General features: G+C 47.9%; 1 protein-coding gene across 1 annotated transcript in view; it reads left to right on the top strand.

Annotated features, from left to right (window-relative positions):
• Positions 1-527: 527 nt before the first annotated feature.
• Positions 528-25,905, top strand: part of LOC127576520 (titin-like) — a 52,317-nt gene continuing 26,939 nt past the window's right edge. The window contains exons 1-4 of the mRNA XM_052026997.1: positions 528-607; positions 724-1,086; positions 24,203-24,511; positions 25,477-25,776. Of these exons, the coding sequence (XP_051882957.1) occupies positions 562-607; positions 724-1,086; positions 24,203-24,511; positions 25,477-25,776 (1,018 nt within the window). The 5' untranslated portion in view covers positions 528-561. The remainder of the gene's footprint in view (positions 608-723; positions 1,087-24,202; positions 24,512-25,476; positions 25,777-25,905) is intronic.

The raw sequence follows: 25,905 nt of genomic DNA, 5'->3' as shown, positions 1-25,905 counted from the left end.
ATTTTTTTTTCTTTAATTCTGTCCCTTTCCTGCACTTTACTATCCCTCCCCCCGAGGGGGATATCTGTACACTGTCCGGTGTCTCTCAGTCCCTCTCCTTCACGGGGATATCTGTACACTGACCGGTGTCACTCTGTCCCTCTCCTTCAGGGGGATATCTGCACTGACCAGTGTCCCTCAGTCCCTCTCCCTCAGGAGAATATCTGTACACTGACCAGTGTCTCTCAGTCCCTCTCTGGGTGTTTCCGCTTACACAAACGGTTCAACAGTGAAGTTCATGAATCGAGCAGTGTGTGACAGATCTTTAATCCAGATCTGAGCACTGCCGCTGACCTGCCCCCTGTTGTGGAGACAAACATCTTTTGGGGAATTGAAATCGCTGCTGGGGGCGGGGACAGGAAGCTGCGCCTCTGGTTTCAGTGGGTGGGAGCCTGTTCAAGCCGCTGCTCCCTCTCTCACCCACAGCCCATGTCCCTATTTAAACAGCGCTCACTGCGGCTCCCGACAAAGCCGGCCGGAGCTGAAGCCGGAGTGTCCAAGTCTGGCTCAGTGCACAGGGCAATGGGGGTCGCTCCTTATCTCTGTCTCCTTCTGTCCTGTCTGGCAGGTGGGTGTCCCCGCCGCTTGTGCCCCACCGGTGTCCCGGCTGCTTCTCGGAGGCTCTGTGACCCTCTGCTCGTGGAACTGTTTATTAAAGTCCACTCTTTTCTCTTTTATTGACAGGCGTGCGGTCTGCCGTCGTGCTGACACAGCCCGCGTCAGCGGTGGTAAAGCCCGGGGAGTCCCACAGACTGACCTGTGCAGTCAGTGGGGTCGATCTCAAAAATAAAAATGTTCACTGGGTGAGACAGGTCTTCGGGAAAGAGCTGGAGTGGCTGGCGATAGTATGGACCAAAAATAACCCGGACTATGCGCCTGGACTCCAAAACCGATTAATCGCTTCCAAGGACAGAAACACAGTTTTTCTAGAAATGAAGAACCCAACAGTGGACGACACTGCAGTCTATTACTGTGCGAGAGATGGGGGTACTCCATACTACGATCTTCGAGACTGGGGGAAAGGAACCTCGCTGACAGTGACTTCAGGTAAGACCAATTCTCAATTCCATCTTCACCCATTTGTATTTCATTAATTTACAGTATTGGTGAATTCGGTGATATGCCTGAAGTCGGTGAGATATTTGGAGCAATGACATGAATCCCCCCGAGACGGGCGGGTTTCTCCAGAGTCAGAACATCCCCGGGAACAGTCCAACGGTACATCCCCCACCCCACCAGTGAGCTGTCCACAGACCGGGAACAGTCTGCAGGGGAATGGGGTTGGATCTTGTCCTCAGGTTTTGGCTGTGCCTCAACACCAGCCGATGAACCCTGTGTGGTGAGTGAGCTCAGTGTTTGGTTCATGTCTGGGTTCTGATACTCAGCGCCAACTGAACCCACGTTCAAGGAACGAAAAAAACAACACTGGCAGAACATAACAGGTCAGGCGGCATCTGTGGAGGCAAAAGCTGTATGTTGACATTTCGGATGGAGACTGAGAGGGAAGATTGCCAGTATATAAGCAGTTAGAGGGAGGGATGGGACGGAGGCGAGGGTAGGTGATGAGGAGGGAATGATAGATGGATGCAATCAGGTGGGGGAGGGAAATGGGAGGAGGAGGGAAAGATAAACAAAGGGTGAAGAAAACTGGGTGGACAGGTGAGTGCATGAGGGAGAACACAGGCTGTGGGTTACCAGAAATTGGAAAATTTGGTGTTCATACCACTGGGTTGGCAGCTACCCAAACAGAATTGGAGATATTTTTCCAATTTGCATTTGGCCTATCTGTTGCAATGGAGGAAGCTGGAGACAGACAGGTCAGTGTGGGAGTGGGAAGGAGAGTAACTAGAAGCTGGAAATGGCCCTTAAAGTGCAGTTTAACGTGTTCCCTGTCAATGACAACACTGGATCTGTTCAGGGTCGAGTTACTGGGGCAGGTTTTACTGTCCGCTGCTTTCATGTTGAAGGTAATTGGATTAAGACACAGTCTGAGGGAATGGTCTGCAAATGTATGATAGGTTGATGGTTGATTCATCTTACCCCAAGGGCAGACATCATGAGTAAAATACAGCAGAAAGCACCCTCTGTACTGTCCCGTCAGTGATGGGTCGGGTACAAATTTCTTCTGCACTGGCCCTTCACTCACAGGGCAAGGACAGCACTGAGTGATGCCGTGCTGACTGAAGGACTGGACGCACGTGTTCAGTCAGTGTGCAGACGTGCTGTGGAGCTGGGTGTGTGGCTGGCTGAGCTGAGGGAAGCTGGAGGAAAGAGGAAAGAAAAGGACTTTATTCTGGGAAAGTAAAAGATTCCTTGTATATTCACAAGATCACAAGACAAGGGAGCAGAAGCAGGCCATTCAGCCCATCGAGTCTCCTCCAAGGAAAGGGAAATAGAAATGAGAAATGGGGAATGGGGGAAGAAGAAAAAAAAACTATTCTAATCCCAATTTCCGGCCTTATCCCCATATCCCTTGATATCCGGACTATTTAGATATCTATCTATCTCCTCCTTGAACGCCCCCACTGATCTGGCCTCCACTGCTGTACATGGCAAGGAGTTCCACAAATTCACCACCCTCTGGCTAAAGAAATTTTTCCTCATCTCTGTTTTGAAACTGTACCCTCTAATTCTAAGATTGTGCCCTCTGGTCCTGGACTCACCCACCAAGGGAAACAGCCTAGCCACATTTACTCTGTCCTTTCCTATCAATATTTTAAATGTTGCTGTGAGTTCCCCTCTCATTCTTCTGTACTCCAGTGAGTACAGTCCAAGACCCGACAAACGCTCCTCATACGTAAGCCCTTTCATTCCTGGAATCATCCTCGTAAATCTCCTCTGAACCCTCTCCAACATCAACACATCCTTCCTAAGATGTGGGGCCCAAAACTGCGCGCAATATTCCAAATGAGGCCTCACTAGTGCCCCGTAGAGCCTCATCAACACTTCCTTACTTTTATACACTATACCTCTCGAAATGAATGCCAACATAGCATTCGCTTTCTTTACCACCGATCCGACCTGGTGGTTAACCTTTAAGGTATCCTGCAAGGTGACGGCTGCATGGTGGAAGTGCTGGGGAGGCGGGAGCATCACTGGGGTGGGGCTGCGAGTCTACACCAAGTCTACATCAAGTTTAACATCAGTAACCCGATTGCCTGGCCGGGTCAGCTGGGGCTGTCTGGGGAAAGAAAGTTTGATTAACGTCTTGGACTTTGGTAAAGCGCAGGCTGCTTCCAGCTGACCAAGATGTAGAGGACTCGCACTGCTGAAGAGCCATTGCAGGAGGTCAGCACAAACTGTCCTGCCCTCTTCTCCCTTTCCCATCCCAATTCACCTCTCCTCTCCTTAGCTTTCCAATGTCCCACCCTTCACTCCTGGTGAGCTCCTCCTCTCCCACCTCCACCACCTGGAGAGGTGAAGTCAGGGATCACCCCAATCCCACTCAGTCTTCCAGAGAGCAGCCTCAGCCGTGTCTTCTTCTTCTGCTGCCAGTTGTTCATGCAGCTCATGTGGGAGGAGGACATGGTCCAGTTCCAGGGGACGGCCTCTGGAGCTCAGACAGAGAGTGGTGCTGCTCCTACAAGGAGGTGGGGCATGCTTAGTGGCCCAGGGTGGTACTGCTATCCCTCCAGTGGGCATGGGGTTGAGCCAGAAGTTGGGAACAGAAGGTGCGGAGGAAGACGAGACACCTCTGGGCACATCCCCTGCACTGCCAGTCCTAACCTAAGCTCATCCCTGGGGAGCCCATCTACCCTCAGGCTGAGCAAGGGCCTGGGGATCCAGGTATGAAATTGAGGCAGGGGAGGCAGAGACTTCCTCTGTGGTCTCTGAGCCTCCTCACTCCCCAAGGAAGAAGAGGAGGAAGCGCTCTTCCTCTGAGGTACAGGATGGGCCTGAGGTGCAGGGGGCCACCTGCCTTGGGGTGGATCCCTGGTCTTCTACCAATGTCAGTGACATTGTGGCCACAACCCCTAAAGGGGGCACTCTGTTACCCGGTTTTAGGGGAATGGGGCAAGTCCCACAGCACCACTCTCTCCCATTGGACAGTGAGGCTGGGGACCTCCTGGAGACACGTTCTGGGTAGGGTGTCCTGGGTCAGCCATGGCCACACCAACAATGCCCAGGAGTTGCCCAACCCAGAGGTGGCATGTCATTTCTTTCCCCTTGCAAATAGTTGCCCAAGTTCTGGGCCTGTGGGCAGTGGTGGGGTAGGGGAGAATTGCCTCCCTCTGCCCCAGGAACTGGTTCCAGCTGGACTTCCGGAGCAGTGATGTTGGAGCCAGAGACAGACAACATCCACCCCAGCAGGGTGACTACCCTGGTGGAGAGGGAGCCTGTCCTGGTGCTGCCAAATGGCCCTGATTCCCCAGGGAAGCTCAGGGAGGATTCCTCCACCACTGATCCAGGGAGTGGGATCGTGATGAAGGTGGGGCTGCCTGGATGAGGTGCCCACTAAGGATTGTGGGGTGGGCACATAGGTTGCTAGCAGTGACTGCCCAGTGGACAGGCACTCTGGGGTGGGGTGCGATGTACATGGAGGTGGTGGACAGCCTTGTGCCCTGTTCTGAGTCTTCCCCTCCCACTACCCCCCCCCCCCCGTCCCCACACTCCATGGAGGGGTTTCCTGGAGAATCCAAAGGGTCACCACAGTTGGGTCCACTGGCCATTAAGCATTGGTCAGACTGGCACTGCTCATGGAGTCTGTCCATTCTATCCTCAAAAATATGGGAGGAGTACAGTATAGCTCCAATTGAGTGGTGCCACTTCAAGGGGTTCCTCACTGGACAGCTGAGGGAGTGGAGGGAGATGAGTGACTCCACTACCTCTCCAATGGGTGCTGGTGATGGGATTTTTTGGATGAAGTATTCTTTGGATGAAGATCACCATAATCAGCCTCAATGTTAAAGGCAGCAGGGGGTCTCTCCGTGGATTTCACAATCTCCCAGTCATTGGGGAAGCGAGTTATGTGGTGAGTGCCCTGCAAGAAACCCATACTGTTCTGGAAGAGACAGCTGCCTGGCTCCTGGAGTGGCAAGGAGGGATCTACCTGAGTCACCTCAGCTTGCTTTCCAATGGGGTGGTTACCTTGTTTGCCCTGACTTTTCTGCCAGAGATCCTGGGGTTTCAAGGAACATTCAGCTGCTTCCTCCACCTCACTGTGCATCTGGGTGACGTGTGGTTACACTTTGTGAATGCGTCCATTCCCAGGCCCTGCATCTTGGTGGCCTGGACGCAGCCAGTGCCACGGTCGGACCACCACTTAGTGTGTGCGGCACGTTAACTGGCTGCTGGAGGATGGGTGATTTTGGGATTCATTCCATCAATTCAGGGCTGACTGGAGAAGGATGCAGGACGGCTTCCCCTCCTTGAGCCTCTGGTGGGATGTGGGCAAGACTCTCAACTGTCTCTTCCGTTAGGAGGGGCAGAGGTGCCTAGTGAGTATATGGGCAAGAAGTGCATCAGCTGTAGCTCCTGTCAGACTGTGAGGTGCAATGGGAGCTGCAGATTAACTCACTGTGGAGTCGCCAGGATGCAGAAAACGTTGTTGATGGTACATTTAGCGAGTGAATCACACTGCAGGTACCGAAAGAAAGGAGATGGGTGACCCCCAGGAAGGGCAGTAAGTGCAGGCAGGTGGTACAGAATACCCTGTGGTCATTCCCCTCCCAACCAGGTATATTGTTTTGGATACTGTTGGGGGTATGACTTCTCAGAGGAAGGCAGCAGCAGCCAAGCTTGTGGCACCATGGTTGACTATGATTGAACATCAGGGGAGGGTAAAGTCCACATGAGAGCTGGCAGTTAGGGATTCATTAGTGAAGGGAACAGACAGGCACTTCTGTGGACAACAACAAGACTCCAGATTGTTATGTTGCCTCCTACTGCCAGGGTCAGGGGTGTCTCGTATCAGGTAGAGAACATTTTGAAGGAGAAGGGAGAACAGTCAAAGGTCATAGTGAATGTTGGTACAAATGACTTGGGTAGAAAGAGGGGTGAGATCTTGCAAAGTGAATTTAGGGTGTTAAGACAGGTTGTAATCTCAGGATTACTACCCATGCCACCTGGTAGTGAGGGCCGTAACAGGAGGATAGGATAGATGAACACATGGCTGAAGAGCTGATGCAGGAGGGAGGGTACTTGGACCATGGGATCACTTCTGGAATAGGTGGGACCTGCACAAGGATGGGTTGCACCCAAACTGAACAGAAACCAATATCCTTGCAGTGAGATTTGCTCTCACAACTCAGGAGGGTTTAAACTAATTTGGTGGGGCATGGGAGGCATGGTAGCAGTGCAATGTGGAGGATAAATCAAGCGAGTCTAGTGGGTAGAGTAGACGGAACGAGGTTAGGGTCCATGGTAGGGCTGGCAGGCTCAATTTCATTTACTTTACTGCAAGGAGCCTCATGGGTAAGCCAGATGGAATTATGATATTATTGCAATCACAGAAACGTGGTTGAGTGAAGATAGGATTGGCAGTTTAATGTACCAGGATATAGCAATTTCAGATTTAACAGAAGGGGATTCAAAAGAAAAGGAGGAATTGTACTATTGATTAGGGAGAACTTGATTGCGATACATAGAATAGATACATTGGAGGGATTGTCCAGTGAAGCCATATGGGTAGAACTTGGGAATAAGAAAGGGTGTCCGGCCAGGCAGGGGAGGGGGTGCCGGAGGACGGTGCAGACACCCCCGCTCTACACCACTCTCTGCTCCTCCCATCCCCTTCCTCCTCGGGGCGTCCCTCTCTCCAGGCTTCGCCTTCTGTTGCCTCTGCTCTGTTTCTTCCCCCATCTACTTCTAATTCTGATATATTGGGCTTCCCCTTAGAAACCATGGAAACCATAGAAAAAACTACAGCACAGAAAACAGGCCATTTGGCCCTTCTAGTCTGTGCCGAAACATTATTCGGCTAGTCCCATTTACCTGCCCCCAGCCCATACCCCTCCAGACCTCTCTCGTCCATGTATCTATCCAATTTACTCTTAAAAGTTAAGAGCGAGCCCGCATTTACCACATCAGATGGCAGCCCATTCCACACTCCCACAGAAGTTCCCTCTGATGTTCCCCCTAAACCTTTCCCCTTTCACCCTAAAGCCATGTCCTCTTGTACTTATTTCTCCTAATCTAGGTGGAAAGAGCCTACTTGCATTAACCCTATGCCCCTCATCATTTTATAAACCTCTATCATATCTCCCCTCATTCTTCTCCACTCCAAGGAATAAAGTCCTAACATGCTCAATCTTTCCTTATAACTCAAATCTTGAAGACCCGGCAACATTCTTGTAAATTTCCTCTGCACTCTTTCAATCTTACATCCTTCCTGTAGTTCGGCGACCAGAACTGCACACAATATTCTAAATTTGGTCTCACCAATGACTTATACAACGTCACCAAAACATTCCAGCTCCTATACTCAATACTTTGATTTATGAATGCCAGAATTCCAAAAGCCTTTTTCACAACCCTGTCTACCTGTGACTCTACTTTCAAGGAATTATGTATCTGAACTCCCAGATCCCTTTGTTCCTCCACACTCCTCAGTGCCCTACCGTTTACTGTGTATGTCCTCCCTTGATTTGTCCTTCCAAAATCCAACACCTCACACTTGTCTGCATTAAATTCCATCTGCCATTTTCTCGCCCATTTTTCCATTTGGTCCAGATCCCTCTGCAAGCTTTGAAAGCCTTCCTCACTGTCCACTACACCTCCAATCTTAGTGTCATCCGCAAACTTACTAATCCAATTTACCACATGATCGTCTAGATCATTGATATATACAACAATGACCCCAACACAGATCCCTGAGGCACACCACTAGTCACAGGCCTCCAATCTGAGAAACAACCATCCACAACCACTCTCTGTCTTCTCCCACTCAGCCAATTTCAAATCCAGTTTACAACCTTTCCATGGATACCCATTGACTGAACCTATGTGGGACCTTGTCAAAGGCCTTACTAAAGTCCATGTAGACAACATCCACAGCCTTACCTTCATCTACTTTCTTAGTGACCTCCTCAAAAAAACTCCACAAGATTCGTTAAACACGATCTACCACGCACAAAGCCATTCTGACTATCCTTAATCAACTCTTGGCTGTCCAAATACTTACATGTCCTATCTCTCACAACACCTTCCAATAATTTACCCACTACTGATGTCAGGCTCACTGGCCTGTAATTACTCGGTTTACTCTTCGAGCCTTTCTTAAACAATGGAACAACATGAGCTATCCTCCAGCCCTCTGGCACCGCACCCGTGGCTAAGGACATTTTAAATATATCTGCCAGGGCCCCCGCAATTTCTACACTAGTCTCTCTCAAGGTCCGAGGAAATATCTTGTCAGGCCCTGGGGATTTATCTACCTTTATTCGCTGTAAAGCATCAAGTACCTCCTCCTTTTTAATCTCTATATGTTCCATAACACTAGTGCTTGTTTCCCTTCCTTCCATATCCACGATGCCAGTTTCCTGAATAAATACTGATGCAAAAAAACTGTTTAAGACCCCCCCCCATCTCCTGAGGCTCCACGCATATACGACCACTCTGATCTTCTAGGGGACCAATTCTGTCTCTTACTATCCTTTTGCTCTTAATATACCTGTAGAAACCCTTTGGGTTTACCTTCACATTATCTGCCAAAGCAGCCTCATGTCTTCTTTTTGCCTTCCTGATTTCCTTTTTTAGTATTTTCTTACATTTCCTATACTCTTCAAGTACCTCATCCGTCCCTAGTTGCCTATATCTGCTATACACTTCTCTCTTTTTCTTAACCAGCTCACCAATATCCCTGGAAAACCAAGGTTCCCTATGCTTGTTACCCTTGCCTTTAATCCTGACAGGAACATACAAACTCTGCACTCTCAAAATTTTGTCTTTGAAGGCTTTCCATTTACTGAGCACATCCTTGCCAGAAAATAACTTATCCCAATCCACCCTACCTAATCCTTTCTCATTTCCACAAAATTGGCCTTTCTCCAATTTAGAACCTCCACTCGAGGACCAGACCTATCCTTATCTATAATTATCTTGAAACTAATTGCATTATGGTCACTAGACCCAAAATGCTCACCTACACATACTTCTGTCACCTGACCTGCCTGGTTCCCTAATAGGAGATCAAGTATTGCCTTCTCTCTCGTTGGCACCTCTATATATTGATTTAGAAAACTTTCCTGAACACATCTGACAAATTCCAAGCCATCCAACCCTTTCACAGTGTGGGGGTCCCAGTCAATATGTGGAAAGTTAAAATCCCCAACTATTACAACTTTCTGTTTCTTACATCGGTCTGCTATCTTCCTACAGATTTGTTCCTCCAATTCTCTGACTATTGGACGGTCTATAACACAACCCTATTAGTGTGGCCATACCTTTCCCGTTCCTCAGCTCCACCCATATGGCCTCTGTAGACGAGCCCTCCGGGCTGTCCTGTCTATGCACAGCCGTGATCTGTTCCCTGACCAGTAATGCCACTCCTCCCCCTTTCATCCCTCCCTCTCTCTCACGTCTGAAACAACGGAAGCCTGGAACATTAAGCTGCCAGTCCTGCCCCTCCTGCAACCATGTCTCACTAATAGCAATAACATTGTAATCCCACGTGCCAATCCATGCCCTAAGCTCATCCGCTTTACCTACAATACTCCTTGCATTGAAATAGATGCACCTGAGAACATTACTATCATGTACAAACCTTTGATTTCTGCCCATACCTGCAGACCTCGCACGATCATTTTCCTCCTCACTTTCTTCTCTAACATTCTGGTTCCCCTCCCCCCCCCCCCCCCCCCCCCCCCACAAATCTAGTTTAAACCCACCGGTGCAGCACTAGCAAACCTACCCGCAAGTATGTTAGTCCCCTTCCAGATCAGGTGTAAACCGTCCCTTTGGAACAGATCCCACCTTCCCTGGAACAAAGCCCAATTATCCAGAAACCTGAAGCCCTCCCTCCTGCACCAACTCCTTAGCCACATATTTAGCTGCATGATCCTCCTATTTCTAGCCTCACTAGCACATGGCACTGGTAGCAGTCCTGAGATTGCAACCTTGGAGGTCCTGTCCTTCAACTTTGCACCTAATTCCCTAAACTCTCTTTGTAGGACCTCTTCCTTCTTCCTATCCACGTCATTGGTCCCAACATGGACTGCTCACCCTCCCTCCTGAGAATATCAAGAACTCGATCTGAGATATCACGGACCCTGGCACCAGGGAGGCAACAGACCATCCGGGATTCTCGATCTCTCCCACAGAATCTCCTATCTGCCCCCCTAACTATTGAATCCCCTATCACTACTGCTCTCTTCTTTACCCTCCCTCCTATCTGAGGTGAGGGTCCCGCCTTGGTGCCAGAGACTCAACCACTACAACATGTCCCTGGTAGGTTGTCCCCACCAGCAGTATCCAGAACGGTATACTTATTGTTGATGGGAACGGCCACAGGGGTGCTCTGCTCCTTCTGTCTAATCCCCTTCCCTTTCCTAACTGTCACCCAGCTACCTGCCTCCTGACTTAGGTGTAACTATCTCCCTGAAACTCCTATTTATGTCTGTACCTCCGGAATGATCCGAAGTTCATCCAGCTCCAGCTCCAGTTCCCTAACACGGTTTTCAAGGAGCTGCAGCTGGATGTACCTTTTACAGATGTAGTCATCAGGGACAAGCGTGCTGTCCCTAACTTCCCACGTACTGCACTCGGAGCACACAACTGCCCTAGCTGCTGCCTTCATTACCCAATCCGACTTTAATTAGCTTAAAGGAACTTACCGGCCTTACCTCTCAGGGTGCTAGCTCTTCCTCAGCCTCTGCTTGCCGAAGCCTCTTGAGCCAAAGCCTCAAGGCTCCACTCCTACCCTGTGCCACTCACACACTGGCCGCTCCTCTTATTACCCCTCCTGATATTCTACTTAAATATTTATCACAGACAACAGGTAACCTTACCTTTGCCTACCTACCAGCTACTCACCTGCCTTACCCCTTTTTGCCGAAGCCCCTTGAGCCAAAGCCCAGAACACTCTGCTCTCTCTCACTCCGCTGCCCGCTCCGACGCTGCCCGCTCTATAGGCAGTTGGTTTTTAAACTGCCCGCGCCACGCCTGCGCAGTCCAGCCCCCACTTGACCACTAAAAACTTTTAAAACACTTATAAAAAATAAAAAATACTAACCCTAGTAAATTCTAACCCTATTAAAAACTAAACCTTATACTTACCCTTCTCCTATTTTCAGTGCTGAAGAAGGGTCCTGACCTGAAACGTTGACCACCTGCTTTTATCGAAGAATGGATGAGGTCCTAAATGAATAAACTTGAGTTGTTCTCCCTAGAGCATTGGAGGCTGAGGGGAGACCTGATTGAGGTTTCTAAAATTACAAGAGGCATAGATGGGGTAGACAGTTAGTCTTTTCCTCAGGGTAGAAATGTCAAACACCAGAGGAGATACTTTTAAGGTTAGAGGGGGGAAGTTTAAAGATGACATGAGGGGCAAGTTTGATTTTGTTTTTACACAGTGGTAGGTGCCTGGAATAGCTTACCAGGGGTAGAAGTGGAAGCTAGCAGTTCGGTGGAGTTTAAGAGGCTTTTGGATCGCCATGTGAATATGAAGGGAATGGAGGAATATGATTGATACACAGGAGGAGGACATTTAGTATAAATTGGCTTCAGGATTGGCACAACATCATGGGCCGAATGGCCTGTCCAGTGCTGTACTGTTCTATGTAATACTTCTCACCTATATTCACCAAGTAGAAGGACGTGGAAGATAGTGAGCTCAGAGAGGGCTAGGTGACTAATTTGAAGCAGGTCAGTATTAAGCAGGAGAGGTATTACATGTCATGGAATGCAAAAGCATTGATAAATCCCCTGGGCTGGATGAGATCTATTCCAGGTTGGTAGGGGAAGTGAAGGAGAAGATAGCAAGAGCCCTGATGGAGATTCTTGCATCTTTGATAGCCACAGATGAGGTGTCAGAAGACAGGAGGACTGTTAATGTTTTTTTTAAGAAGTGCAGCAGGGATAAACCAGGAAACTAAAGCTAGGGAAATTAGTGGAGAAAATTCTAAGGGATAAAATTCATGTATATTTGGAAAGGCAAATTAGCAATAGTCAGCACGGCTTTGTGTGGGCCAAATCTTGCCTCACTGATATGAGTTTTTTGAGGAGGTAACTAAGAAGATTGATGAAGGCAGTGCAGTAGATGTTGTCCATATGGACTTCAGAGGGGCATTTGACAAGGTCCTGCATGGTAGGCTGGTCCAGAAGGCTAAAGCATATGGCGAGGTGGCGAATTGGATCCAAAATTGGCTTGATGATAGGAGGCAGAGGATAGTCAGTGGCAGAATGCTTTTCTTGTTGGAAATCTGTGACCGGTGGCGTATCACGGATTGGTGCTGGGTTCCTTGTGGTTTGTGATATATATAAATGACTTGGATATGAATGTAGGAGGAATTAATGGTAAGTTCTGCATGTCATGCAAGTTGGTGTTGTTGTGGATAGTGAGGAAGGTTGTCTAAGGCTACAGCTAGATCAGATAGGTGGGTGGAGAGTGGGTAAGTGGAATTTAATCTCAACAAGTGCAAGGTGTCGTATTTTGGGAAGTCAAATAGCAGTAGGACATGTACAGTAAACAGTAGGGTGCTAAAGAATGTTGATGAACAGAGGGACCAAGAGTGACACAGGTGGATAGGATGGTGAAGAAGGCTTGCCTTCATAGATCAGGGTAATAGAATATTAAAGTTGGAAGGCCAAATTGCAACTTTACAAATCACTGGTGAGACCACACTCGGAGTATTGAGTACAGTTCTGGTCGTCACACTATAGAAAGGCTGTGGTTGAGCTGGGCAAGGTGCAGAGAAGATTCACCAGGATGTTACCTGGATTGGAGGACTCGAGGTTTGGGGAGGGATTGGATCGGGTGGGCTTGTTTTCCCCGGAGCGAAGGAGGCAGAGTGGTGACCTTATCTGGTTATATAAGGTCAGAAGAGGTATAATTAGTCAGAATCTTTTTCCAATGGTAGCGGTATCAAAAACAAAGTGGCATAGTTTTAAGGTAAGAGGAAGGAGTTTTAAAGGGGATTTGAGGAGACGGTTCCTTTCTACAGAGTAGTTGATATCTGGAACTCACTACCAGAGGAGATGGTGGAATCAGATGCAAGCACAATGTTCGAGACATTTAGACAGACACTTGAACAGATAAGGCATAGAAGGATATAGAACTAATGCAGGCAAGTGGGATTAATGTAGATGGGTGAAAAGGTCGGCATAGACATGGTGGGCCAAAGGACCGGCTTCTGTCTCTACAACTCTAGCAATTGATACGCAAAGGTGTCAAACAAGAGGTGGGAGTCTTGAGATTGGGCACCTTGGGAGGTGCTTGGCTTGGAGTCCTGTCTGGGTTGAGCCATTGGGGACCTGGCCCTGTGGCCAACATACAAATGTGAAAAGGATGTGCTGAGGGACCTCCAGTTTGATAGGTCACGGGACTAGATCCTAAATGATTTAGACTTGTTGGAAAAATGATGGTGTATCCATAAGGAGTTTGTGGAGCTGCTGATCAATGATGGCATCTGTGTCACATATCTAGAGGAAATAGGTGACTTGGTCCACTCCTTTTACAGGGCTTTTGCTTTCTTTGTCCATCCAGTGAGACTGAGAGCAGAAGTGTGTGCGAGGACGTGCCCAATGTCAGCCTGAAAGGCGCCAATCATCTGGATTCTATGTTGTAGTTAGCAGGGCTGAACAGTGGTGCAAGTCCCCGGGACTAGACTGGCTGACCATGGACTTACTCGGGGAATCCTTGGGAGCCACGATGTGTTTGTCCTGGGGGAAAGCCTGGCAACTGGAGAAATACCCTTGTTGTGGCTCACAGCAGTCAACGTCCTGCTGCCGAAGAGGGATGACCTCTGCTTCCTGAGAAACTGGTTCTTGGTCCCTCTCCTTAGCATGGATGACATGTTCTGTGCCTGAACCCAAAGGGAACCACCAGTGTTCAGCCACTTACACTGGAGTCAGTCTCAGACCTCCACAGAGCCACTGTACTCTGGGATTTACTGAGCGGCAGATGCCACCGGGCATGTCACAACCCTCCACCACATGGAGCCGGGCCCTGCTGGACATCCCAGGATTACACTGAGGAATCCACCTCAATGATCCCCTCCCAGACCGGTCCTGGCAAAGGATCACAGTCCCCATTCATCTGACTGGGGACCCTGGGCCTGCAGAGTCGGGAAGACAGTTAGTTCTGAATGACTTCTGGGCAATTATTGTGTTTTTAATGCATGACAGGTTTATTATTTTAAACAAAACACACTAAAATATTATTTGTTGCAGGAAATTAAATCAACTTTAATATTTCTGAGGAGATATTTAAAACCTGTTTAAATTACATGACAGCTTTGATACCCCAGGTTTACCTTGTGTCAGGGTGTTCTGGGGCCCAGAGACCCAGCAGTGTGCTGCCTGAGGCCACCCAATGCTGAGGCCTCAATACATCTCACCGCAGGTCTCTGGCATCCAGAAGCCCAGTGAGGTCCCACCTTTCCTTGTGCAGCAGCGTGGGGAGAGTCCCAGCAGCAGGTTAGAACCAGCCCCATTCAGCCCGGTGTGTGGATATGGTCCAGCTGGCACCGTGCCCTGTGCTTCCTATCCTGTGGCACTTCACCCACAGTACAGGTCGGCTTGTCCCGCTGTTTGACAGAAGTTGTCTCCCCAATGGGCAGTCTGAGATCAGCATTTCACTGCTTGTTTAAGGCGCAGTCTGAAAGGAATTAGAAAGGGACAATTTCTTTGCTCTGCCTGACCTTCTGTCAGCCTGAATCACCTGTGTTTACTCAGGAATGCAAACCTAGAAATGGTTCTTAAACATGTAGCTGTAATTATTGACCAGTTAAATCATGCCCATTGCTATTTGCTTGTCATGGAGTCACACAGCACAGAAATGGGCTTCTTGGCCCAACTGGTCCATGCTGAGCAAGATTCCAATCTAAGCCAGTCCCATTTGCCCCCCTTTAGCCCAGAACCATCTAAACCTTTCCTATCCATGTACCTGTCTGAGTGTCTTTTAAAATTGCTATTTTACCTGCCTCAGCCACTTCCTCTGGCAGCTTATTCCATATACTGACCACCCTCTGGGTGAAAAAGTTGCTCCTCAGGTTCCTATTAAATCTCTCCCCTCTCGCCTTAAATCTTTGCCTTAGTTCTTTATTCCCCAACACTGGGAAAAAGACTGTGTGCATTCACCCTATCTGTGCCCCTCGTGTTTTTATACACCTCTGTAATATCACCCCTCATTCTCCTACACGCCAGTGAAAACAGTCCCAACCTGCTCAACCTCTCTCCATAACTCAGTCCCTTGAGTTCCTGCAACACCGTGGTAAATTTCCTCTGCACTCCTTCCAGCAGGGTGACCAAAACTGAACACAATATTCCAAATGCGGCCTCACGAATGTTTTGTACAACTGCAACATAACATCCCAACTTCTGTACTCAGTGCCCTGACTGATGAAGGCCAACGTGCCAAGTGCCGCCTTCACCACCCTGTCTACCTGTGATGCCACTTTCAGGGAACCACGTGCTTGTACTCCTTGGTCCCTCTGTTCTACAACACTCCCCAGGGCCCTACTGTTGACTGTGTTCTCAAAATGCAACAGCTCACTCTTATCAAAATTAAACTCCATTTGCCATTCCTCAGCCCACTTACCCAGCTGATCAAGATGCCTCTGTAATCCCTGATAACCATCTTCACTGTCAACGACACTATTTTAGTATCATCTGCAAACTTACTAACACCGCCTTGTATATTAATGATCCGGATGAGAATGTACATGACCAATAGCAATGAGCCCAGCACTAACCCCTGGGGAACACCACTATTCACAGGCCTCCAGTCTGAGAAACAACCTTCCACCATCACCCTCAAACCAACTTTGTATCCAATTAGCCAGCTCTCCCTAGATTCCATGCGATCTAACTTTCCGTAGCAGCCTACCATGTGGAACCTTATCAAAGTCCATATAGACTATGGCTACCGCCCTGCCTTCATCAACCATCTTAGTTATTTCTTCAAAACAATCAAATTCATGAGACATGATCTCCCATGCACAAAGCCACGCTGACTTTCCCTAGTCAACCTCTGTCTTTCCAAATACTTGCCACAAATGTTAGGCTTACTAGTTTGTAGTTCCCAGGTTTTTCTTTGCAGCCCTTCTTAAATAAAGGCACAACATTAGTCACCCTTCAGTCTTCTGGCACTTCACCTATCGCTAACAATGATGCATATATCTCAGCCTGAGCTCCCTCAAATTCTTCTCTAGCTTCCCTCAGTGTTCTTGGACTTACCTGATCAGGCCCAGGAGATTTACCTACCTTCATACACTTTAAGACATACAGTACCTTTCTGCTGTATTGCAGACTAACTGTCCCCAAGACAGCCCCATTAACTATCTCAAGCTCTGACGTCTTCATGCCTTGGTCAAAACACAGGATTCATTGAGAACGTCCCCCATCTGTACACAAAGATGTCCAGTTTGGTCTTTGAGGGACCCTATCCTCCAATTACTCTTTTTCCCTTAATATACTTAAAAAATTTCTTTGGATTCTTCTTAAATCTTCTCTGCCAAAGCCATCTCATGCCCACTTTGTGGCCTTCTGATTTCCTTCCTGAGTACACTCCTGCACCCCCTATACTCCTCCAGGGATTTACTTGATCCCAGCTGCCTGTACCTGACCCATGCCTCCTTTTTCCTGACAAAAGCATCAATATCCCTCGTCATCCAGAGTTCCCTACTCATAGAACAGCACAGTACAGGCCTTTCGGCCTACAATGTTGTGCCAACCTATATAAACATACTCCACAATCAATCTAACCCTTCCCTCCTACACAACCCATAACCCTCCATTTTTCTTACATCCATGTGCCTATCTAGGAGTCTTTTAAGTGTTCCTATTGTATCAGCCTCTACCACCACCCCCGGCAGTGCATTCCAGGCACCCCCATTCTGTGTATATAAAAAAACCTACCTCTGACATCTCCCCTAAACTTCCCTCCACTCACTTTAAATGGATGTCCTCTGGTATTGGCCATTGCTGCCCTGGGAAAAGGTGCTGGCTGTCCACTCTGTCTATGCCCCTCATAATCTTATACACCTCTATCAAGTCACCCCTCATCCTCCGTCGCTCCAAAGAGAAAAGCCCCAGCTCACTCAACCTTTCCTCATAAGACATGCTCTCCAATCCAGGCAGCATCCTGGTAAATCTATTCTGCACCCTCTCGAAAGTTTCCACATCCTTCCTATAATGAGACAATCACGACTGAAAACAATACTCTAAGGGTGGTCTAACCAGCAATTTATGGAGCTGCAACATTACCTCATGCTCTTGAACTCAGTCTTCTTAACCACCCTATCAACTTGTGCAGCAGCCTTGAGGGATCTATAGACGTGGACCCCAGGATCCCTCTGTTCCTCCACACTGCTAAGAATCCTGCCATGAACCTTGTATTCTGCCTTCAAGTTCAGTCTTCCAAAGTGTAGCACTTCACACTTTTCCAGATTAAACTCCATCTGCCACTTCTCTGCCCTCTCCATCTGCCACAACTCTGCATCTTGTCATAGGTTACAACGGGATATAGACAACCTTTGCACTATCCACAACCCCTCCAACCTTTTTGTCATCTGCAGACTTACTAACCCACCCCTCCACTTCATCATCCAAGGCATTTATAAAAAAAATTCACACAGAGCAGTGCTCCCAGAACAGATCCCTGCAGGACACCACTAGTTCCCAACCTCCAAGCAGAATACTCTCCATCTACTACCACCCTCTGCCTTCTATGGGCAAGCCAATTCCGAATCCATGCAACCAGGTCTCCATGGATCCCATGCCTCATGACTTTCTGGATGACCCTACCATGGGGAACCTTGTCAAACACTTTACTAAAGTCTTTATACACCACATCCACTGCTCTACCTTCAAGTTGTTTTGTCACCTCCTCCAAAAACTCAAGTAGGCTAGGAAGACATGACCTGCCCTCACCATAGTCATGCTGACTATCCCTAATAAGACTATGGTTCTCCAAATGCTCATAAATCCTGTCCTAGTTTGCCCACCACTGAAGCAAGACTCACTGGTCTATAATTCCCAGGATTATCCCTATTACCCTTCTTGAACAACAGAACAAAATTTGCCATCCTCTAATCCTCTGGTACCACTCCTGTGGCCAGGGAGGACAAAGAGCATCGTCAATGTCCCAGAAATCTCTTCCCTTGCTTCCCGTAGTAACCTGGGGTATATCCCATCCAGCCCTGGGGACTTATCTATCCTGATTTTTTTAAAGCTCCAACACTACCTCTTTCTTAACCTTGACATGCTCCAGCACATTAGCCTGTTCTACACTGACTTCACATTTGTCAAAGTCCCTCTCCCTGGTGAACACCGAAGCAAAGCATTCATTGAGGACCTCTCCACCACCTCCACCTCCAGGCACATGTTTCCCCCTTTATCCTGAGCAGTCCTACCCTCACCCTAGTCATCCTCCTGTTCTTCATGTACATGTAGAACATCTTGGGGTTTCCCTAATCTTACTCACCAAGGCCTTCTCGTCCCCTTCTGGCTCTCCTCTTAAGTTCCTTCCTGGCTACCTTGTAATTCTCATGAGCCCTGTCTGATTTTTGCTTCTTAAATCTTAAGTAAGCTTCTTTCTTCCTCTTGACTAAATGTTCCACCTCTCTTGTCAACCATGGTTCCTTCACCCTACCATCCTTTCCCTGTTTCAGTGGGACAAACCTATCCAGAACCCCATTCAAGTGTTCCCTAAACAGCCTCCACATTTCTGCTGTTCATTTCCCTGAGAACATCTGCTCCCAAGTTCCTGCTAAATACCATAGTAATTAGCCCTCCCCCAATTGAAAACTTTCCTATATCATCTGCTCCTATCCTTGTCCATGGCTATGCTAAAGGTTAGGGAGTTGTGGTCACTATTTCTGAAATGCTCACCTGACCAGGTTCATTGCCCAGTACTAGATCCTCCCCTCTAGTCGGCCTGTCCACATACTGTGTCAGGAATCCTTCCTGGATGCCTCACAAATTCTGCCCCATCTAAATCTTTTGCACCGAGGATGTGCCAGTCAATTTTAGGGAAGTTGAAATCACCCATGACAACAACCCAGTTATTTTTGCACCTTTCCAAAATCTGCCTACTTCTCTGCTCCTTAGTGTCCCAGTGGCTATTGCAGGACCTATAGAACACCCCCAATAGAGTGATTGCTCCCTTCCTGTTTCTGATTCCCACCCACACTGACTCAATAGATGTTCCCTCCATGACGTCCTCCCTCTCTGCAACCATGATGCTATCCCTGATTACCAATGCCACTCCCCCCGCCCCCCTTTTACCTCCCTCGCTATCCCTTCTGAAACATCTAAACTACTCCTCCCAGCCTTGCTCTTCACTCTGACAGGAACTCACAAACTTTTAAAAGCCTCCCACTTGCCAGATGTCCCTTTGCCCGCAAATAACCAACTCCAATCAACTTTTACAACTTCCTGTCTAATACCATCAAAATTTGCCTTGCCCCGATTTAGAGCTTTCAACTTGTGGACCAGATCTGCCCTTCCCACAACTAATTTAATACTGATAAACTATGGTCTCTCCCTAGTAGGACCCTCTATATATTGCCTGAGGAAAATTTTCCTGAACACACTTAACAAATTCCACCCCATCTAAGCCATTAGCACTATGGCAGTCTCAGTCCATATTAGGAAAGTTAAAATCCCCTATTATAACAACCCTATTATTCTTGCAACCTTCTGCAATCTCCCTGCATATTTGATCCTCTAGTTCCTGCTGACTATTAGGGATCCTATACTACAATCCCAACAAGGTGACCATCCCCTTTTTATTTCTCAGCTCCACCCATAAAGCCTCACTGGATGATCCCTTAGTAATTTTATCTCTGACTACTGCTGTGATGTTCTCCCTCATCAGCAACTCAACACCCCTCTCTCTTTCCTCCTCCTCAGTCCCACCTGTACCCTGGAACATTGAGCTGCCAGTCCTGTCCCTCCCTCAGCCGTGTTTCTGCATTGGCTATAATATCCCAGTTCCACGTAGATACCCAGGCCCTCAGTTCACCCACCTTACCTGTCAGGCCTCCAGCAATGAAATAAATACAACTTAGTCCAACAGTCATTCCTTGCTCCCTGCCATGTTGCTGCTTGTCTTGTCGACTGACCTCGCTGGCATTGAATTCTGTCTCAATTTCCAGCCTCCCATCAGCCCCACTGCTGCTTTGGATCCCAAATCCCTGCCAATCTAACTTAAACCCTCCCACCCAAGTGGCACTTGCAAAACAGCCCGCCACGATATTGGTCCCCTTCCAGTTCAGGTGCAACCTGTCCCTCTCTTACAGATCACCTCTGTCCCAGAACAGATCCAAATGGTCCAAAAAGCTGAATCTCTGCCCCCTGCAGCAACTCTTCAGTCACACATTCATCTGCCATATCCTCCTATTCTTGCCCTCACTAGCACATGGCACTGGGAGTAATTCAGAGATTACTACCCTCGAGTTCCTGCTTTTTAACCTCTTTCCTAATTCCCTATAATCACTCTGTAGGACCATGTCCCCTTTTCTACCTGTGTCCTTTGTGCCAATGTGCAAAACCACTTCTGGCTGCTCCCCCTCCCCCCCCCCAAGAATGTTCTGCAACTGCTCAGAGACATCCTCAACCCTGGCACCCGGAAGGCAACACACCATCCTGGAATCCCTTTTGTGGCCACAGAATTTCCTGTCTTCCCACATAACTATCAAGTCTTCTATCACTATAGTCCTATTCGTCTTCACCCTTCCCCGCTGAACCTCAGAGCCAGTCCTGGTGTCACAGACCTGGCTGCTGCTGCTTTCTCCTAAATGGTCATTTCTAAACCACCCCCCCCCCCCCAACAACAGTATCCAAAATTGTATACTTGTTTTCAAGGGGAATCCTGCATTATTTCTCTACCCCCTCTATCTTTTGTGGTGGTCACCTGCAGCCTGCACCTTGGGTGTGACCACCTCACTGAAACTCTCATCTACGGTGCTCTCAGCACCTCAGATGATCTTTAGCACGTCCAGCTCCAGCTCCTTACACAGTCAGCCAGGAGCTGCAGCTGAACACACTTCCTGGAGTCCTCAAGGACACTGGAAGTCCCCCTGATCTCCCACATCCTGCAGGACAAGCATACAACTGCCCTCACTGCCATCCTAATGCTCCAACTACAAAGATTTAAGTTGAAAAGCCTTACATGTGTTTACTTTGACACTTGCATCTGTTAAGCTTCTTTGCTGAGACCTCACAGCCAAAGCCTCAGCACTTTAACCTCAAACACCACACTTGCAACTCAAACAGAACTCTGCTGGAGCCTGCCTCACTTTCATACCTGCAAAGCAAGTTTTAAACTCTGCTGGCTCCTCCCCTCTGTTGCTAAGGCTGTTGGACCTCTTGTTTTATATCTTCAATTTGAAAGCAACGAGATTTCAGCATTTTATCTTCTTCCTCCAATATAAATTATTGTAAACATTCCATTATTTTATATTAGCCCTGATTGAAATCCTGACCTTCCCACCACTTTTTCTCCAAATTTTGAGTTTGCTGCCCTTCCAGTAGCAGAATATGTCTGTGTGTGTGTGTGTGTGTGTGTGTGTGTGTGTGTGGCTGCTGACCATCTTACTGTTGGACAACAGAGCCCTCACCTACTACAATTCAAACTGTCTGATGTCTACTTTCCTGCCAGTCTCCTGCTCCCAGGGTCCCTGCATGTTCTTGTCTGCCCACACATTCTGATTGGGTGATTTAACCTCATCCATGATCAACAAGCTGCCATCGGCAGAGTCTATCACAAGGTAAATGACATCACATCAGTGGGCCAGAACAAGCCGCGCCCACAACACCGCTCAAGGTAATTCTGACAACTGGTGAAACCACATCCCCGATTTATCCACCTGTCCAAGCCGTCAATATACTGAGCATTAAGAAGCTATTCAAGACTATTAAGATAAAAAATATTGAAACTAAAGCACCTATAAGCACTTAGGGATATCTGCAATAATTTAATTAAACTCAATACTTGCCTAGTAAGTCAACAGTCCTTCATTTCCTGTGAAATGAATTGAGAATCAGCTCTCTTGAGTGGATTTTGCACCTTGGGAATTGCCATAACCTGCATTTCCTCACTGGACTGTCTGGGCTGGTCAGTCAGTGAAAATATTGTCAACATAGAACAGGACAGCACTGGACAGGTCATTCAGCTCACGACGTTGTGCCGATCTTGATGCCGATTTATACCAAATGTCCTCCTCCTGTGTATCATCCATATCCCTCCATTCCCTTCATATTCATGTGTCTATCTAAAAGCCTCTTAACTCCTCCGATCTGCCTGCTTCCACTACTACCCCTGCTAACCTATTCCAGGCACCTACCACTCTCTGCAAAAAAAATTGCCCCTCATGTCACCTTTTAACTTCCCCCTCTAACCTTAAAAGCACGTCCTCTGGGGTTTGACATTTCTACCCTGGGGAACAGATTCTGACTGTCTACCCTATCTATGCCTCTCATAATTTTAAAAATCTGTATCAGATCTCCCCTCCGCCTCTGATGCTCTAAGGAGAACAACCCAGGTTTGTCTAACCTTTCCTCATAACTCCAACCCTCTAATCCAGGCAGCATCCTGGTTGACCTTCTTCTGCATCTTTTCCATAATCTCCACACCCTTCCTACGATGGGACAACCAGAATGGGACAACCACACAATACTCCAAGCGTGGTCTGACTAAAGTTTTATACAGCTGCAGCATGACTTCCTTACTCTTGTACTCAGCACCCCTACCAACGAAGACAAGCATGCCACATGCAGCCTTTACCACCTTATCCATTTGCGTAGCCACTTTCAGTGAACTATGGACCTGGACCCCAAGATCCCTCTGTACCTCAATGCTATTACGGGACCTACCATTAACTGTGTACTTTCTCCTTTCAAATGACCTCCCAAAGTGCAACACCTCACACTTGCCCAGATTAAACTCCATCTGCCATATCTCTACCCATATCTGTAATTGATCTATATCCCACTGTATCCTTTGACAGTCCTTTACACTGTCCACAACTGCACCAGTTTTGGTGTCTTCCACAAACTTGCTTATTCACCCGACTACATTTTCATCCAAATCATTGACATACTGTATATCACAAACAACAGGTCCCAGCACTGATCCTTGCTGAACACCACTGGTCATGGACCTCCAGCCAGAATAACACCCTTCCACCATCATCCTCTGTCTTCTATGCAAGCCAATTCTGAATCCAAACTTGCAATTTACCCTGGATCCTATGCCTCTTTATCTTCTGAATCAACCTACCAAAAAGCATTTTGAGATTTCTGCATCTGCTCAGGAATCTCATCCTTACTTCAGTTGTGTCGGCCGACACTTTCCCACACAGTCTGGGCTCCTGTATTTCCACAGTTCCTCTGTCCGTTCTTACCCACGTTACCATTCCCTCCTGGTTGGCCTGTAACTTACACAGGCTCTGTGGGGTTGAAATTCTTACTCAGTTACACACGTTACATGTGTGATGCAGTGTCAGCTGCATCGTGTGGTCAGTTCAGTTGGATTTCAGAAGCAGAGTCCATTACACAGACACCTCTATATCACACGTGGTGCTGGAGACAAGATACAGGTATCCACACCAGTTTTACTTCAGTGTTCTAACCAACATCACCATTGAACTGATCATAATTATTTGAATAAGTTTACTGCTAAATTCTTCCTTGTTCTGTAAACTCCACTGATCTGGTGCGAACAGTCTCATCAGAATCAATAATTGTATTTGGGGGAGAGACAGGGTGTCACCTTTGATATTTTGACTGAAATCCGACACAGACATTGGATCACTGCCTCAGTACGGCACTGGAGTGTTGGCCCGGACTGTCTGCCCAACTCTCTGCTGTGGGATTGATCCACACCCGTCTACCTCAGAGACACAGATACCCAGCTGAGAGTTGTAGTGGTGAGCCCTTTGTGTAACAGGGTAAAAGATTTTGGAAATTACTGGTTTTATATGCAACACCATGTCTCCTGCTTCGTCTGCCAGTAATGCATTTATTTACAGAGCCGTCTGTGAATTTATTTACATTTCAGTGGCCAAGTCCTTGCCATCAGTCTACATCACCCCTTCCTGCAACACGAAATCTGGCCAAGAGATCAGCCTCCTCTGTCTGGTCAAGGACTATCAGCCTGAGAGCATCAGTCAGACATGGTCCACCAAGAGTGGGGACATCACCACTGGAATCAAGAAGTACCCGGCAGTCTTGGGGCAAAGTTCAACATACACAATGAGCAGCTTGCTCCGAGTCCCTGCGGCGGATTGGAACAGGAATGAAGTCTACTCCTGCAAGGCAGGGTACGAGCCAAGCGAGATGGTGACAGCAGAGTTCCAGAAACCTCAATGTTAGTATGAGATATTATTTTCTCTTTAAAGCTGCATTGGTGTCAGGGGATAAACCCGGAGTGGGAACCTTTGTCAAACAATGTAGGAGGATGGCAATTAACTCTCTTGCTCATTTATTCTATTCCTACAAGCCAGCGGTGTTGCTGCTCACAAACAAAAGGCTGTGGGGAAACTGTGTGGAAGTCAGTAAGAGGGGAAACTTCATCCTGAAGTCAATGAAACTCTGTATCAGTGGAGGGTGGAGGAAGCAACTTGTGCAGATCTGTCCCCATTGTATCCACTCCTTTGTCTAATTTCAGAAACCTCTCCACCACCCCCACCCCTGAACACCTCCCTCCAGATCAGCTCCCGGACACAGAATCACACAGAGACCGCAGGCCCATCGTGCCCCTGCCATCGGGACGACAATTTAAACTTTACCCCATTCCTCCTGCACTTCCCCCTCCACCCTGCAGCTGTCCCCTCTCCGAGTAAAATCCAATTCCCTTGTGAATGTGACGAAAGAATCTGCTTCCACCGTTCTCTAACCATCGTCTTCCAGATCTGAACAAACCCTTGCAGTTAATTTCCTCCTGTCCATCTGTTCTTCTTTCCCATTTATCCTAAAATTGTGGTTCCCAAGTTCCACCCTATCTACTCCTGCTCACAGGAAATCGGGTCAGCCATTCTGCTCTTTGTACCCACCCCACCAGACAATTAGATCAGGGCAGGTCTGCACCTCCACTACACTTACCCACCTTTCCCCCTCGTCACTGCAGAGTGGGGCACATTGCTGGGGAGGCCTGGGTTATACACCCAGCCCTCCCACTCACAGCTCTGTCCAGTGTCACAGTGTGGATCCAGCACATCAACAGATCACTGGTATATCAACAACATTGCGGAGGGGTCTTGTGTTGGGGGAATGCTGTCCACCTACATTGTGCCTAAAGCAGTCATGTAATGGCAGATATTAAATGTGTTACAGCTCCAAAGCTCATCCCCCTTGTTCCATCCCCGGAGGTTATCCACAATCAAACAACTGCTGTCCTGGGCTGTGTGGTATCTGGATTCCACCTTGACAAATTTAAAGTTTCCTGGAAAAACAGTGGATTAGCTCAAGCAGGCATCGTTCTCCCTTCCACTTCAAAAACCAATGCTAGTTCTGAAACATTTGCTTACCTGACACTGCCTATGAATGACTGGACCAATGGACATGTATATACTTGTGAAGTGAGCCATGTTCCTTATGGCTTCAGGGAAAGGATCAGCATGCAATATAAAGAGGGTGAGTGTTGTCTGAAAGAAAATTAATTTACTTATAGAATTGAACTACCTCACTGACCCTCCCACCCAATTCCTGTCCCTAATGTCAGACCTGTTGAGTGATGCATGATGTTCAGTATTTTGCTTTTGC

The sequence above is a fragment of the Pristis pectinata genome, chromosome 12, assembly GCF_009764475.1.
Source record: "Pristis pectinata isolate sPriPec2 chromosome 12, sPriPec2.1.pri, whole genome shotgun sequence".
NCBI lineage: Eukaryota > Metazoa > Chordata > Chondrichthyes > Rhinopristiformes > Pristidae > Pristis > Pristis pectinata.
Note: the sequence above shows the minus strand (reverse complement) of the source record. Positions and strands in the feature narration are given on the sequence as shown.